Here is an 18,289-nt window from a genome sequence, read left to right as displayed (position 1 = left end):
TGGAAAGTCCGAAGTCCTCCCCCCTCCATCCTGGTCTAGGAAGGTGAACATCCAAACTGGCTAGGCCCCCACAAAGCCAGAACAAGAAGTAGGATTTGTAAACCTTGCCAATTATCCATGGCTTTAGGGTCATTGATCCAAAAGGAGATCTTAGTTTCCTAAGCCAGAATAATTTATAACTGCATTATAAAAGCTTATCTTTATACTTTGGGTAAACATAGTCCTAACCCTTCATTAAAGAAAAGTTATTCTGTAGTAACTGAGACTATTGAGACTATTGGAGGAATCTACAATAGTTCAAAATACAAAAAAAAAAAAAAAAAAAAGCATACCATGGGATTCCCAACCCCAACAGATACATCTACAGTGTCCCCTCTACACCCCAGATTCAGGAAACATGAAAGAGGAGACCAAGGATTCAAAGAGCCAGAGGATTAGGACATCCGCATTGAGATAATGACTTCTGTATATGATAGGGAAGATGCAAGCATGAAATCTCAAAAACATTGTTAGTCTCAACAACACCTTTATAATGACAATGTAACTTGGCATCTCACAGTATCCCAATCCTATATGATAAATTATGGGCAGTTAATGGTTGCTAAAAGACAGTTGTCAAATCCTAATTAGTCAACCATATATATATTGTACATATATATATATACATATACATATACACAAACACACACACACACATATATGATATGGAGTAATCCTTCTGTACATTGTAAAGATGGGTTGTTCTCCTTGTTAGTAAAGAGCTGAATGGCTGATGGCTAGGCAGGATTTTTGGGGCAATGAGAATGTTGAGGACAAGAAGGGAAGAGTCTGAAGAGAAGCCATGAGATACAGAGTAAGAAGGATGGGAAGTATGTACATGAAGTAAAAGAGCCTCGGGAAAGCACATAGATTAACAAAACTGAGCTAATTTAAATTATAAGAGCTAGCTAAATTTGAACCTAAGTTATTGGCTGAGCATTTATACTGATTATTAAGTCTCTGTATGGTTATTTGGGGTAGCTACTGGTGGGACATGGGTGGCTAATGGGATAGAACTGATTGGTAGTCTAGTCAGAAAACGGCCAACCCCTATATATTCTATTTATATACATAAATACAGACAGACATATATACATACATACATATATTATGTGTCGCAATAAATAAATAAATAAAACCCAATCCTAGCAAGTGTTGAGAATGGTAAGAGTTGACTTTGACTTTACTCTCCACCCAGGTTCATGATTCTACTTTAGGGAATTTGAACATTTCATGTACAAATCTTACCTCATACAAAAAAATCATGAAGGAAAAGCTTAAAATATGTTTAAATTAAATGTGCAAAAGACAAGGGAGCAATCCTGTGTTACACCAGGACATAGGAGTGCAAGCTCCTCATCCATTCTCTCGTGGTTTTGTTTTCTTTTCAAATATGGCACTTCTAGGATTCAGACATAACTCTACCAATTCCGTCAGTCGTGGAGCAAAGTGTAAACGGTGACTCTAGGGACCAACCTTATCCAAAAGCTCATCTTAGGGAAGAGGAATGGATGTTTTCTGATGAGCTATCAGAACTTGCTTTTCTCTGAGGAAATGGTCCCTGAAGTCACCTGGCTTCTCTCTATTTACCATCCTCAAGTTAATAAAAGTAACTTTAATAAAAGTTAATAAAAGTTTTGGCACACAGAGGATGGATTCTGTTCTTAAAATGATTTCTATACAGTATTCCAGAAAACTCAAGGCCACAGTCTACCCACAGTTTTTCTTTTTCCAGTTAGTGTGCTTTTATGGTTTATTTCATATGAGCCAAGACCTTTGCTTCGACAGGAGCTGCTTTACCCATAGGCCCCCATCTCACAAGTCCCTTAAAAGTGTGACCAGGAAAGAGAAATAGCACTGTTCACCTTTGAGTGGCTACCTTAACAATAGTGGCTGGAGAGTTTGGTTAGAAATCAGGAAACAGATAAATAGAAAGCACGCCATGATCCAATAACCAGCAATTAGCTTCGGCAGTAATAAATCCACCTTGTTTATGCATAGATTCCTTCAACATGGTCTCATCCACAACAGCTGAGGTGGTGACGGACTCCTGTACACCTTTAGAATCATGATGTGTTACTCACGTAGATTCCTTAAACTAACTTTACTTAAACTTTTCAGACCAGCATGAAGCCAGCGTATTCATTCTAGTTTATCTTGCTGTGTAGATGGAAAGTGATGGGAAAAGTTTTCAGATGTTTGAGATGATAAATTAGAATTAAGTCAGACTAAGTGACAGCCTGAGACTGTGCCATTGGCTCTTAGTTGCATGTCACTGTCTACTCTGTGTAAAGATCATGTCTTCATACTGTTTTCTTCTTTAGCATCTAATTTAATATGCTGGATGATGCGGGATAACATAAGTGGGCATTTCAATTCGGTTCTGATTTGGAAAATGTGAATATGTGACCTCAATGCAGTTAAGAGAATGAAACAAAAGATAGCAATAAAGAACACCTAAACTTGTGTTTTAGGATAACTTCATCCTGAATACCAGTGTAGGGGAAGTAAAATCTAACTAGAACTGTAGTGATCAACATTATAAGACCTCGTTCAGTGGTCAGACCGATGTGTTAACTTGGACACAGTTTGAAGGGCCTATCAAGAAATGGGATCTGGATACAGCAGAAGTGATTTCTGGGAAAAGGGCAGGAGATAAATTAAAAAAAAAAAAAACAGTTCACACATGAACATTGAAGAGCTATCAAATAGCAAGGACAGAGGAAAATCAAATAGTCCGTCAAGGTTTCTGAGATCTCCACTGATTATAATGGCCCTGGCTTTACTAAAATGCCTGATAATATTTGATTTGGCTAAGTTCTTCACTTGGCTACTTTCCCCAAGAGTGATATTTTCTGGACACAAATTTTCAATATTTACCCCCAGCACAAGAGGGTGATTACTGACAGTGATTCCACAATGGCTCCATGGTTCTGGGGAAGAGCAGACTGGGCCTGATCCCAGTGTTTATCTACATCCTCCCGAAACTGTCCATCAAATCCGAATAATGGACTGAAGCATGGCAGAGCCGTGGGATTGGGCTCGTCAGCGGCATTCTTACTCTGTATCTAAAAAGAGCGCTCTTTGGAAAAGCAATGAAACTGCATGGTTCCCGAATAAATTAGCCCTTAAGCCTCACAGCTTTAAGACACAGTTTCTAAAATTATCAGGATAAAACATTAGATAATTTTGTAAAGTACATTTTTGAGCGAGTTGGTAAAACTAAATGATTTTTAAACCATGAGCTATTATCATAAATCAGTGACTACATTCAATCTAAGATTATTTAAAAACGATGTTATCATTGAATCTGAAACTTTCAAATTCTAAAAGACTGGAAGGTTAAGACTTGGAAAAGAAATTTGGATATGGTTTCATAAACAGTAGTTACCAGTTTCTAAAAGATAGCTGGAGCATAAAAATTTAAGAGTTAGCCTTTTCCTCTTATTGAAAGAAGGACGTGTGGGAACAGGTATCCCCAAAGATATATTGTATATCTGGATGAAATTTACCAGGAACAGATAAAAATGATATTAAAAATGTATCATCCAGTTATCCACTTGGTTAATAGACATTCATCTGATTTATTGCTTAAGACACACACACATATCTTGATGGTCTCGAATTTATGATCCTCCCAAGAGCCAGATTATGAGTGCACGCTACCATACCCAGCTTATTTCTTTAATGGCTTATCCAAAATTTTAGATGAGAACAATAAAATTACTATGGTACCTCACAGTGTGGTAGTTTTTGTATTTATTTGTGTTTTGTTTTCAGGGAAATGTTTATGTGTAAACGTGTGTCTCTATAGGTGTATTGGTACACACATGTGTATGTCTATGTGGGTATATGCATCTATGTTTCTCTGTGTGTTTCTGTATTTGTGTGCATATATGTATGTATATATTGTGTTGATATGTATATGTGTTTATAAGGTGTTTGTGGGTGTTTATGTATGTGTGCCTGGGTATACATGTGTGTGTATATGATTTTGTGTATTTCTCTATACATGTGTATGTGTCTATATGTGTGTCTGTATCTTCATGTGGCTGTATCTGTGTTTCCATGTGTACATGTTTAAATGTGCATGTGTTTGTGTATGTTGTATTTGTAAGTCTTCATGTATGTGTATGTGTTTGTGTGTATATGTATGTGTGTTTTTAAATGTCTATATGTATGTGCCTATAGATGTATGTTTCTGTGTACAGGTTTGTATAGGACTCTGTGTGTGTTTATATATGTTTGTGTGTGATTGTGTGTATCAGTATGTGTTTGTAACTATGTGTATGCAATATCTATTTGTATGTGCATGTGTGTGTATAGGGGGTGTGTGTTTATATGTGTTTGTGTATGATTGTGTGTATCTGTCTGTATGTGTCTGTATTTATGTGTAAGGATGTGTAGTATGTGCTGTGTGTAGGGGTGTAGGGGTGTAGGGGTGTATGTGTATGCATAACATGTGTGTGTATTCCAGATGAAAAGCTCATCCTGTCTCTCTTAGGATCATTATCTAGAAAGCTGATTGCAGAAGAGGCACTATTCTGGTAGCTCAGTAATAGCCAATCATGCCCCAGCTTCTCTCTTCTGTTAATTAGGTATTCATGCTCTTTCTTCTTTCTGAATACATTCTAGTAAAGAGAAGAAGATTACTGAATATTTGAAAGGATAAAATGTTACAACTTCAAAAAAATCACTAAGCAACCATATATGAAAAAAAATATTGTACAATTATGCTCAGGTCTAATGATAATTCAGAAGTCACTAATTACCTATATGTAGGACAAAATGAGACATCTTCACACTCTCTCTCTTCAAATAAGGTGTCTGGGCACTCTTGCCCTCCATTGGCTGCTTCCTGGATGATAATCCTGTACCGAGACTGTTTGACTGTGGTATTTCCTGAAGGAAACAAGAAATAGACGATAGTCCCTGTTAGTTACATCACCACAGACCAAATCCAGGCAGTGACTGGAGGGAAAGTGGGAAAGAGTTAAGCAGATTGATAAGGGCAGCAGAGACAAGAGCAATGGATGCTAGGAGCTGGTGTTCACTCCCCCTCCTGCGGGAGAGAAGCTCTGCACGGAGTACTAAATCCAAATGTTATTCAAATCTGGACATTCTGACGTGCAAGCATTGCTTTCTTCTGTCTTAATGCATTTTAACTTAAATAGCATTTAAAAGAAGTTTTATACTATTTTTATTTGTGTGTGGGTATGAACATTTTCTTGCATTTATGTCTATGAGCCAAGTGAGTACTGATACGTGGGAAGGGCAGAAAATGCCATCCAACCCTGAATCCCGAGTTGCACAGAGCTGTGAGTTGCTATGTGTGTAGTGATAATCAAGTCCTGGTCCTTTGCATGAGCAGCAAGTGCTCTTAATTGTTGAGCCATCCATCTCTCTAGACCCCAACGTATTTTAAGTTAGTGATACCCTACACTTCAAATGGCATGTGAACACCATATTACGCTCTGGGACTCATACTCCCTCCTTCTGCTCAGAGAGCAGCTGATGGGCCTGGAGTTCCATTGTGTGGCTCCTCCTTCTGTTTGAAATCTCTCCTTACAGGCTGTCTTAAGAGGTAGAACCTCTTCTCTTCAAATTAATAGTGTCTGAATTATTGGCTGATACTCAGTCTTCACCCTCAATCTGTTTGGGAAAGACAGTACAACTCATCAGGAGCAGAACGTTGTTCCTTTCCAAGTTTTGCTGAGAAGAATTCGTAGGCACCACACCAGACAGACATGGACATGTCAGTGCACCATCATCCTCTGTGGCAACAATTATCAATTATGTTGCCATTAGGAATGATTTCAATTACCACATTCAGAATTTACTACTCACACTAGATTTGCAACTAAACTTCTAGTGTTACAGGACTTACAAAGAAACAGGAAGAGAAGGGGGCGGATACAGTCCTGGCAGTCAAAGACACCTGCAGTGTGAGCAGGATTAGGGGCAGAGATAGCATTTGTTCTTTACTTAAGAAACCTAAGTCAAGCTGATGAGGGAGAGGGACTTAATCGGGGGGAGGGGGAGGGAAATGGGAGGCGGTGGCGGGGAGGAGGCAGAAATCCTCAATAAATAAATAAATTAAAAAAAAAAGAAAAAAAAAGAAACCTAAGTTAGCTCATGGACAGCGCAGATTTAAAGAGCAAAGGAAGAAACCATCTCAGGTCAGGAAGAAGTCTGAGAAAAGGCTGAGATGGAAAAGTGCGAGGAATTTACAGAGGAAGCCACTGGGAATTCAGTGAGTATGTGTACCTGGGAGTAGGGAGTTGAGAAACAGGGGCAAGCCTAGGAGAGGCACAAAGAATGGAGGAGCATGTGCAGGACATAAGGGAATTAATTGGTAGATATGGGACAGGTAATGGAGCTTACCAGGTTAATAAGTTAATTTCTAGAAAGCTAGTAAACTAAATGGAGCAAAACAAAAGAAGAAAAAGAGCGTTTGTGGCAATTATGTGTGCACATGGATTTTTAAAAAAACATCAATACAAGAAAATTTACAGAAAAGAACAACTGACTCACAACTTCCCTGCCTCTGATTCACTCTTTAGAGGAAAACTTTTTTTTTTTTTTTTTTTTTTTTTTGGTTTTTCAAGACAGGATATTTCTGTAGCTTTTGAGCCTGTACTGCAACTCACCGTGCAGACCAGGCTGATCTCGAACTCACAGAGATCCATCTGTCTGTGTCTCCTGAGTGCTGGGATTAAAGACGTGTGCCACTGCCACCAAGTCTAGAATGACCATTTCTAATTGTTCTGCTTCCATATTTAAACTGTGGCTACTTCCAAATCATATGCTTTTGTTATTACTTCTTGATGCCTGACCTTTGAGGTTACATGATGGCCTTCTGCTGTAATTGATGGGAATTTGCCTTTCACTTTTCAATTCTTTTTAATTGCTTGGACATTTATATGCCTCTGCTGTTCATTTAGTGACTCCGTAAGCAATAGTTCTTTCCAGTCTTCCTCCTCACTCTTGGTTTCTATCTCCCCAGTCTCTCCTGCTTTGCAGTCCTCATAACTCGGTGGATTGTCCTCTCAATTTTCACCAGGCTACAACAGTTCGGTCGTGGCTCCACATGGTGCATGCTCAGTTTCTTACTTCCACACTCTCTTCTTGCCAATGGGTTTTGATCTCCTGCCTAAAGACAACCCTTACTTTTTATTTTTGAAAATAGTTGGTTGTTTTCGAATCTGTGCCTGTCCGTTGTGAGATCGTCAGAAAGAAAGGGGAGTATAACACTCGCGCATGTCCTGACCTTGAGCCAGAAGTGGACGTGGATAGGATCCTCTCCGTGTGTTCTCCAGACCCCATGTTGTCCCTTTATAACCTGCTGTATACATGGGAGGGGCTCAGCATGCTTGGATGCCATCAGTCCCTCTTCTACACTGAATCATTTGTAGTGTGGCTAATGGAAAGATGGTCACAGATAGGAATAAAAAGGAGACAGGAGGAAGAAGATCAAATGATTACTCTACTGGATGCCATCCCCTGAGCTGCCCTTCCCCTCCTATTGTAAGCCACCATCCTCCCAGATCCTGCTAACACTTGTCTCTGGCCCCTCCTCTTCCGATTGTAAGCCACCATCCTTGTACACATCCTTACTGGCACTCGTCTCTGGTTGTTGCCTTCCTAACTGTTAACTGCATCCTCCACTATCAATGTCGAGTTTCCCATATGTCACTGGCCTGGCTCTAAACCATCTTCCCTCATTAGTTCATGATATTATAGTCAAAATGCCCCTTCATTAAATTTCCCTCAGTTGCCCATCTGACAGACTTGTTTTCTACTAGGGAATGCCAAGTTCCAAGAAGAGAGGATGCCGTCAAACAGAACAAATGATATGATCATCCCTCCCATGCAGCATATGAAGGAATATAGAAATAGCGACATGTAACAAAAACTGCCGCAGAAATTATTCTTCAAGATCGCAGTATCTTCATTTGGGTGTAGACAGCCTTTGTAAATAATTATGCCTTTAGGAGGAAATCTCTCCACCCACTCCCAATCAATTCCAACTGTATTGTGCTTATTCTGAAAATTATTACTTAGCGAGAATTTACACATGAGTGTGGGTTTGCATGTATGCTATTCTCATATTATCTCAGGAGACTTTAAATAAATATCAAGGATAATGAGAAGAAATGAGTGATATTGCTATAAAACATTAAGAAGGCAATGGTTGAGGAAGCCTGTGCCTTCCCTGGGGATGTATAGACAGTTAATAGCAAGAAATGGTTGCCATATAGTCACTAGTAAGTTCCTCATGCTCCTGTCTATAACGTATTCATGCATGACCCTGTAAACAACCTTAATGAAGAAAGAGCAAGGAACTCAGGACCATGAGGGGTGCACCCACACACTGAGACAATGGGGATGTTCTATCGGGAACTCACCAAGGCCAGCTGGCCAGGGTCTGAAAAAGCATGGGATAAAACCGGACTCGCTGAACATAGCAGACAATGAGGACTACTGAGAACTCAAGAACAATGGCAATGGGTTTTTGATCCTACTGTACATACTGGCTTTGTGGGAGCCTAGGCAGTTTGGATGCTCAACTTACAAGACCTGGATGGAGGTGGGTAGTCCTTGGACTTCCCACAGGGCAGGGAACTCTGATTGCTCTTCAAGCTGATGAGGAAGGGAGACTTGATTGGGGGAGGGGGAGGGAAATGGGAGGCGGTGGCGGGGAGGAGGCAGAAATCTTTAATAAATAAATAAATAAAAACCAAACAAAAAAATAAAATAAAACAACCTTAATGAAAGCACTAACTCAGAGTGCAAGGAGGGAGGAAGGGAGAGAGAGAGAGAGAGAGAGAGAGAGAGAGAGAGAGAGAGAGAGAGAGAGAGAGAGAGAGAGAGAACACCCAATGAAAGCTAGTTCTATGGTAAAGCTTAATGAATTTCATTCCCACTCCCATACCAAGCATACACACACACACGCATGCACACACATACACACAGTTGCACACACTCTGCCTTAATTCCAGATCAAATAGTTCAAATACCATGTATAAGAGTTATACTGATAGCCATGTCCAGTGGTTATTCAAAAGGAGTTGGAAAAGATGGATTCTATGATAAAAATCATTCATTATCATACAGGTAAAATGTTTATAGAGAGGAAAACAATGTTACTTTATATAAATGAAGGGAAACGTACAGGAAGAGGGGTGTCGAATTTATAAGGAGTTTGTGGTATGGAAACAGTATCAGGATGTGTAGGACATCCATTAAGTTCTGTGGGCATGTGCCTTTCTCCTTGGGTGGTCATAGTGAGCAGTGAGTTCTGAAGGGTGGTGTAGGAGGTCCTTCTGTATTTGTGTTGCTTTCATTGGTTGAATAAAGAAGCTGCCTTGGTCTTTTGGTAGGGCAGCCTTTAGGTGGGCAGAGTAGACAGAACAGAATGCTGGAAAGAAGGGAAGTGAGGCAGATGTCATGAATCTCTGGCTTGAGACGGACGTAGGTTAAAATCTTGCCAGTAAGCCACAGTCACGTGGTAACATATAGATTATTAGAAATGGGTTGAATGAAGATGAGAGAGTTAGCCAATAAGAGGCCAAAGATAATGGGCCAGGCAGTAATTTAATACAATTTCCATGTGGTTATTTCATGGGTTAAGCTAGTGGAGCAGCGGGACGCAGCCTGCTCCTCCTTACTACAGAGTGGTGCCCAACATGGGGCTCGAACCCATGACCCTGGGATTAAGAGTCCCATGCTCTACTGACTGAGCTAGCCAGGTGGCCGGGACAAGCAGCCTGCCGCTTCTCCTGTTATAGAAGGATTTTCTATGACTCTGTCATGAACCGCAGATTTGATACAGTGATCCTGTGGCAAAGACAAGGCAGGCAGTGTGCACAGCTAGAATGGTGCTATAACAGATATTATCACTATGTTAGAAATCCGTTTCAGGGTGATGAATTTCTATCAGTTCAAGAAAAGCAAGAAAAACAAAGGTTTTTGCAGCCTTCATCTATACTGTGAGGCCAGGCAAGACAAAGTAGGCAAACTGAGGATACTTTCATGAAATGGCACTAGACAAAGTCTTCCTTCTCCACCGACTACACAGAAGGATGACTTATGGGAAATAGGTATGGAAGCAGATATGATGTCTTTCAGATAGAAGATCCAGGGAGAATACTTATGCTTATAAAACAAAAGGCTTACAAGAATTGTCCATAAGCTTAATGTCGAATCCACTTGAGCATTTTGCATATACTGCCTTATTTTATTATTATAACTCCTGAGATTGTTTCTATTACCACTATCATTATTATTATAATTGTTCTCATTTTACAGATAAGAAATGGACAGTGAAAGAAGAAAGCATTTTCTCGAAATCACTTTTATACAATTAGACAGCCTTGCACAGACATTAAGTCTATGATCTTTCCATTAAGACGGAACATTCCAGAGGGAAGATTTCCAAACACAGATTCCTCTCAAGCAGTCCTTCAGCTGCCCACACATCTGCAGAAGATTTAAAAATCAGTAATGTGGCTGATAGTTCCCACCTCATTTGGCTCATGAAAAATAACAATAAGTTAAAATGCTCGTTTGCAAACATAAACAATTACTTAAGAATGACTATGGCTAAAAACCAATCCACTTGAATTCAGTTTTTGATTGATGCATATTCAATCTGTCATCACTAACACATGAGGGATAATTAAGCTTACATTATTAATTATAGAGGAAAGACATAACATTTTAAAAAGATTATAATTTAAAGATTAAAGAATAATTAAAGAATTATATTTAACATAGAAAATACATGAGTGGGCTTCAAGCACTAAGGGATATTTATAGAATCAAGGTAGGTACCTATACCACTGTTTCCCAGCACAATGGTAAGAGGATGAAAGAAGTATGTAAAAATGACCTGTGGAATTTTGCATCTAGGTAAACTGGAGTACATCACAGAGAAGGAAATGCCATGAGTACTGAGACCCAATGCTGGATAATATTCAGTCAGAGTTTTATAGTAAAGCACAGATACAAAGATTATAACTGATTGAACGGGTCAGTGCAAGTGATGAGCATGCATATCAGAGCAAGGGTGAAGATATTAGACGTGGGGTTGGAGATGAAGCTGTATGGAGAGGGGGCTCCCAGAGACAAATGGATAGATATTAGCAAAACAGAATATTTATTGCAATGCCACATGCAGTATTCTGGTTTTCCAAATAAAATCCCTCTTGTCTCTCAAATGTCCTCACTGTTGATAGACCTCAAGGATGCAACATGCTTCATGACACTGTTGCTCCTCCAGGCACATCGCCTTGAACCCTTCCCTCTCAGCCCACTCAGTTTCACAGAGGCAGTGTGCCATTCCAAGAGAAAATATGCTGCAATCTCTCTCCAACCATCTGGAAGCAAAAACATGCTTCCAGTAATATTTTAGAAAGGATTCATATTTCATAATCAGTCATGCATTAACTACCTACTAGGGTAAACTATATCTCTGTTACTCCAGTAGCTACTAGAATTCGGGACTTTCCTTTAACTGCAACCTCCCTGATGCACAACTAGACAAACAAGTATCTTTGTTCAAGGAGAATGGAAGCCTAAGAGGTTCTTAAAAATGTGAGGTAGTAGACTTGCTAGTGATAAAAGTTTTCCACACAGTGCCTCCCTCTTCATCTTGGCTCCACGTATACAGAGAAGGTGCGTCAAGCACCCACAGCCTTGAAGATCTTCAGGAAGCCAAAGACCTCATCTAGACCAGGGTGAATTTAACAAGATTGCCAACCTTTTCTGCCAAACTTTCTAGGAAAGTTGGGAAAAGGCTCTAGCACATCCATCTATTTCTCACACTTGGAAACGTTGTCTGGAAAAAATATATATTCTATACTCTTAAATTTTGATAATCATTATTCACTTTGCAAAGAAATTCAAACTCAATGGAACTGGCAACAGACAAAAATCTCTGGACTGTGGTGTTTAATCCCAGCTCATTACTGAGTTGTTATATGACCTTGGGCAATGCACTTAACATCTCGGAGTTTCAATTTTCTTACTTGTCCTGTGTGGGTAATACAGCCTGGCTAATTCACAGGACAGCAGTTAGGAATGCCTGATTGAATGGGATTTAAAGCTTCTTGCAACCGTGAAAGAAAAACCAACAGGTGAACTTAAAATGCCTTCTGTGTAAGCCTTTCACATATACTTCAGAGGGAGCACTATATCCTTATATTTGCATCATCTATTCAGAATAAGAGTCAAGACAAATAAACATGTTTTGTCTTTGGTGTCATATGCTTGTTAAAGCCTAGACAATAATTTTACATTTTGAGAGGTTTTCTCCATTTTCTTCTACTTTGTATATCTGACCACAGCTGCTTTAAAATAAAATCATTCCTCTTTTATATAATACATCCTGACCACAGCTAGCCCTCCCTCCACCCTTCCCAGTCTCCCCTCATCTCCTCTTTCCCCCAGACTCACTCCTGGATCCACTGTTTCCCTTTAGACAAAAGCAGGCCTCCTAGGGCTATCAAATGAACAAGGCAAAACAAGAGTAGGCACACTCCCTCAAATCAAGGCTGGGCAAGGCAACCCAGTAGGAGGAAAAGGATCCCAAGACAGGTGAAAGAGTCAGAGACACCTGCACTTTTACAGTTAGGAGTCCCATAAAACAATACCACTGCTACTAAAACATCTACAGTTGAAGGGTGCAGCTTATGCAGCAGGGGCATTCTTTGAGCTCCGTTTCTGTCTCTGTCATTCCTCAAGCCTTCCAGGCCTGATCTCAAGGTCTACTTGATTCATATAGTCATCAAGCTTGGCTGTGTCTCAGATGCCTCCCAAATCCCCATTTCTTCCTGCCCAAAGAGTTAAATCAGAACGTCTGTTTGTATGGGATCTCAAAATTGTTGTGTTGACAACAAGAAAAGTTTTCAGGCTTAGAGAACACTTGATTTTGCACTATTACAGCAAAGTCCTTTATTCACCCAACATGTAAACAGGAGAAAACAAACATTCAGAATGCTTAAACAAGCCATAGTGGGAAAGGCATTGAGTAAATCATCACTGCTTTTTAACACATCTAAAACTGCAAGCTGCCCTCCAGCCAAGTACATTGTGATGGGTGTAATTAGACATGTATACTATAAACAAGGGGGTTAACAATCCCATTTATACTGATGAGCTTCACTTGTCTTTCCTTCTTGCCGATGTGTGCTGCTGTGACAGGGATTTATCCATCCCCTGGCCCCATCTTGACCTCTTTTCATTTCAGATGATGAGGTAATGAGTGGATGGCTGTTGCAGGCTTCCTAATGTGCTGTACTCCATCAGCATTAAGACCCAAGTACCGTGTCGTGTGCATACAAACAGGTTCTGCGGGCACAGATGCCCTCTGCAATGGAGCTCAAGACACTGTCCACCATCAGCCAGGAATACTGGAATACATATTAGGAAAACTCTCTCCAGTAATTCACTCTGCCCTGTTCTATTAATGCTTTATACCCTGGATGGCAAACGGGATGTTATTTATATGTAAGACTGTATTAAAGGCTGGAGGACAGATGACATCCAGTTGATGCTTCTGGGTCACAGAAGGACAATGTAACTCAGAGGCACAGGAAACTGGAAGCACTATATCACCTGGCTCTTTGTCGTCACACATTTTCCTCCACAACACATTTTTTATTGGAAAATGGAGACATTAATTTCTAATAACATATTTTTTGAAAATTCTTCTGAAATGATCAAACTACAACTCAGGAGCCATTTGTTTTTAATGAATTTAAAACCTGTATCACTTTTATTTTATAAGTTATAGAGCTTATCAAAAGAACCCACTGATGACCACCAGCATCAGTAATTACCATGAGTGACTTTTTATCATCTCTGACTCAGACCAGTCATATAGACTGAAATTAGTTTTTTTTAAATCAGTCATTATAATACTTCCATACTAATGCTTCAGGGTAGATTGATAGAAGGGCTCTCCTTAAAAAAACAGCCACAGTTACACTACTGAGGATACAGTGGTAACACAGTATACATCTTAATATCAATATCTTAAACACTAATGAAAAGCCATCTTTTCTCTATGTTATCTCTGGTTGACATGTCCCTTTGGTTCTACTCTCATTCCTGTTTTGTTCCCCTTGAGACTATGGTTGAAATTGTTTTAAACAATGTTTTATAAGTGACTATTTATAAAAGCAAGACAGTGAGAAAACATTTCCGTACACAAGCCCTCAGGAAAATGTCTCTGTGGGAGTGTGGAGAGCCCTGCACTCAACAGGTGTGCTAAATTAGGAAAAAGGAGGTAGAGTCTGTGGCCAGAGCATGGGGCAGGGTTTAGTCAGACTCTGTTCCTCACCACACATAGCACACAGAAGACTGAAGGCACTTTGTCTGTGGACCAGAAAGAAAACACATGTCCAAAAGATAGAAAGAGCGAAGGCATTCTTCCATCTTGACTTTGGCTCTAGGAAGAAGAAGAACAAAGGAGACCCCACTAGATCCTTCCAGCCCTCTGCCTCCATAAATGTATTTTGGCATTGCAATTCATACTGCTCTGTTTAAGGGATGAAACTGTATTCTGGATATTCTGGAGTGTTCTAGAAGAATGCTGAAATCCCCCAAGCAGCTAAACACTATGCAATTTAAACAATTAAAAAAGTGGGGGCTCTAGGGAGGAAGGAAAGGAAGGAGGAAAATGAGATGTTATTTTGTGTTTGTGTGTGCATGTGCACACTGAAAGAAGGCTATAATTCTAAACTTCAGTAGGAGAAAAGGGATGTTGGAAGAACTTGGTTGAGGTAAGGATCATCTGTATGGAACTTAGAGGAAAACACAGAGAAGAAACTAGAGTAAGTGCAAAGGCCCTGAGTCAAACTGTAGCCAAAGCAGGAGGGACAGGAAGGGTGACATCATTGTGAGGGAAGAAGGGGAGGGGAAGTCTATGCAACTACTTAGGTAACCAAAGAGGGTTGCTGACCAATCCCACTTATAGAAATTAATTAAAGGGCTAAATATGAAAATTTCAGAGAAAATGGCAAAGTAATGCTTTTTTCAAGTTTTATAGTGATGTAAATGTCTTTAAATGCATTGATGAAAAATAATTTTAATTACATTACAATAAAAACAATTCTGTTCACTGCTCCTGTTGTTTTGCCCCGAATCAATAATATGATTTCATGTAATTCAGAAGTTTTAGTGTCCTATGGTTTTTGTTTATTTGTTTGTTGTTTGCTTTTTCTGTGTTAAATCACCGATTAAACTAACTTGGGGAGGAAAGGGATTTTAGTTGCCTTGGCTTACAGGTTCCAGTCCACCATGGAAGGAACCCAAGGCAGGAATGCACACCAGGGCCTTTCGGTGATTCCAGTGGATGACTCCAGCTTCCTGACCGGCTTCTCTGACATGCTCAACCAGCTTCCTTACACACCCAGGGACCCTGCATGGGGATGTCACTGCCCACAGTTGGCCAGGTCTTCCTACACCAACTATCAATTAAGAAAATGCTTTAGAGACAGAGCCAGTCTGGTGGGGGCAGCTCCTTACTTGAAGTTCCCTTTCCCACGTGACTCAGGATGACGTCAAGCTGATATCTGAAGCTAACTTTAATAGTCAGGATAGAAAATAGAAGCTTTAAAACAGAAAGTAAGCCAACCCCCATGCCATTCATTTACCAGGTTCTTTGTGTTGATTCTACCCACGGCAAGTTGGACAGGGAGCTAGTCTTGTTAATTCAATTTTGTTGGGAAGAAATTTCAGGTTTTATATATAGGCAAGGTACAGGTAAATGGTACAGAGCGTTTGGAGCCAGGAAGCCTGGATCATCATGTGTGCTGTGAAAGGCTCCGCCGTGCTGCCAGTCAGCAGAGTGAACATTTGTCAGGCCATGTTTCTGTGGTCCTTGTTTGTTCTCAGGCCAATAACAAAACACATATTATTATATTAGTCATCAGGTACAGCAACTCTTTGAAGGAATGAAAACTCAAAACCTGTTCCCGGTGGTTCCCAGACAGTAGAGAGAGCCAGTAAGGACTGTGTACAGCATCCTAGGCAGTGAGCTGTTCAGACTATAGCTGAATTAATCCTGTGGGGCTTCATCTTAAAATTCCAGTAAGTTTTGGACAATGGTTCTACACTTTCGTTTGCATGGGGCCATCACAAACCATTCACAGTTCCTAATATGTTCTGCTGGGAAATTCTACGGGCATCCACAGCTATCTTTCTTGTTGGAAACAGATATGGTGGAAGGTAGGAAAGGCTTCTTCCCCAGACTTTGAATACTTCCTCACTCCTTTCTCTCTCAGCACTAAGATCGCTCAGACAGACAAGTGCTTACCTGATCACTAACAGTATGGACCTACAGGATGGATGAAAGGCTCAGTACTCCCCATGTGCTCCAGGTCATGAAGACACGCTATTAAACAGTGCTGAGTTATGCTCATCGGGTCCCAAGGACACACCGTTAATCGACGCTGAGTGTGCTCATTTGCTCTCTGTTCTGAGTCACATATTCTCCTCAAGGACATTAATGCTCCTCATTTCTTGCCCTCCTAATCGAGGGACTGTCTAATTTTCCCACTAACTTCCAATATTGTCTCACCTCACTATTTTCTATACCAGGTGTGATTTTTATCACACCGATTCTTAAAATTTAAACTGTTCCATAAGAATCCAAGATAAGGTTGAGATTCCTCAGATTGGCCTAGATCTTTTTCTCCTGTACATCTGACCATTTCTCCTAGCAGTCCTTCATGTGTGTCATGTATTCCGGGTTCTGAGCTGTCTACCATTGCTTCAGCTACACCACCCTTTGGCAAGACCTGCTGCTATACACACACAAAACCTGCCACCTCATGTCTCTAAGCCTAGTGCCTGCTCAACTCAATGGCTTGATGTACCAAAGCTCAATTTCTCTGGTGTATCCTCCTCAGGTTCAGAACTACGGTAAGATACCTCTGTCTGCATTCAGGCATATGCTTATTCTAGGTACAAAGGAACAGGCATTTAAATCTCCCAATTTTTAATTTAAAAATCCAATGATTTAAGAGCCCGCATAGTTAGTATTCACTTTAATGTAAATAGCGATTATCATAAAATCTTCATAAGTTCTACATAAAGATTTCCTGAATTAGTGATTCATGACTGTGGTCTTATTCTCCCAATAAAGATTCAGACACTGGATTTGGCAACCACTACTCAGAATACTGGTCTCAAGAATAGCACAAGAGCTCGTGTTCAGGCCAGAATAACAGCCTGTGCTAAAAGGAAGCTTAAGGTGCTCACTGCTCTCAGCCCCCGCCCCCTGCATCCTAGTCCAGGAGCACAGCACACTGCTGAGTGTTGATGGTTTCCCCTCCAGGTCACACAGCTGACAAGGAGGTCAGGTTCAGTGCCCCTTCCTGCAGCGTGGAAGTTTATGGAGCCACATGTCACTAGTCCAGGAAAAGACCAGAATTCAAGACCTGAAGTACGTCTTCTATTGATTGAAAACAGTTTTGTACAACTGTAAAAGAAATAAAACAGTTCCCATAAGTCAAGAGTCGTCCGGCGGTCAAGAAAAAGAGAAAGAAGAGCAGATGCTAAGTCAGATGGTCAGAGTCTCACGGAGGTGACAAGCTCAGAATGGAGCGAAGTCAAAGCCTGGATGGCAAGGCACCAGTGCACGTGGCTGAAAGAAAGAGTGGCGTGCGCACGTCTGAAATCGATGGGAGAAACACTGTCAGGAAGGATGAGGGCAAGGGCTGGGAGAAACACAGCTTGCAGGAATCTGATTCTGTGGGTTCCCAAGTGGCAGGGCATAGGGGACTTCTAAAAGTGATCACTTCCACACAGCGGGAAAACCACAAGCTTAGCCTTGCCGGTCACAACATTTTCCAACCTTTCCTTTGGGGAGTCTATGCAGTGCAAATACCATGACTTTGGGAGGGAGACCCAGACACACACAGCTGATTTCCTGCTTTCCCTTCTCTGGGTGATCCATCTGCTCAAAGGACGCACATCTTCCGACCTGCTCATAGAAGTGCTCCTTCCAGGCACCACTCCACTGACCGGTGTGTGCTGTCACCGTAGGTGCAGAATTGTGAAACAGTGTGCGCTGTGACAGTAGGTGCAGAATTGTGAACCAGTGTGCGCTGTGACAGTAGACGCAGAATTGTGAACCAGTGTGCGCTGTGACAGCAGACACAGAATTGTGACCCACTGTGCGCTGTGACAGCAGACACAGAATTGTGACCCACTGTGTGCTGTGACAGCAGACACAGAA

At 40.8% G+C, this 18,289-nt stretch overlaps 1 protein-coding gene across 2 annotated transcripts in view; it reads right to left on the bottom strand.

The window, feature by feature from the left end:
• The window catches only part of Thsd7b (thrombospondin type 1 domain containing 7B), an 877,985-nt gene that overhangs the window by 337,107 nt on the left and 522,589 nt on the right, over positions 1-18,289 (bottom strand). For both annotated transcript variants that reach the window (XM_026779900.1, XM_005348232.3), the window contains exon 11: positions 4,812-4,941. In XM_026779900.1, the coding sequence (XP_026635701.1) occupies positions 4,812-4,941 (130 nt within the window). The remainder of the gene's footprint in view (positions 1-4,811; positions 4,942-18,289) is intronic.

The sequence above is a fragment of the Microtus ochrogaster genome, chromosome 6 (assembly GCF_000317375.1).
Source record: "Microtus ochrogaster isolate Prairie Vole_2 chromosome 6, MicOch1.0, whole genome shotgun sequence".
NCBI lineage: Eukaryota > Metazoa > Chordata > Mammalia > Rodentia > Cricetidae > Microtus > Microtus ochrogaster.
Note: the sequence above shows the minus strand (reverse complement) of the source record. Positions and strands in the feature narration are given on the sequence as shown.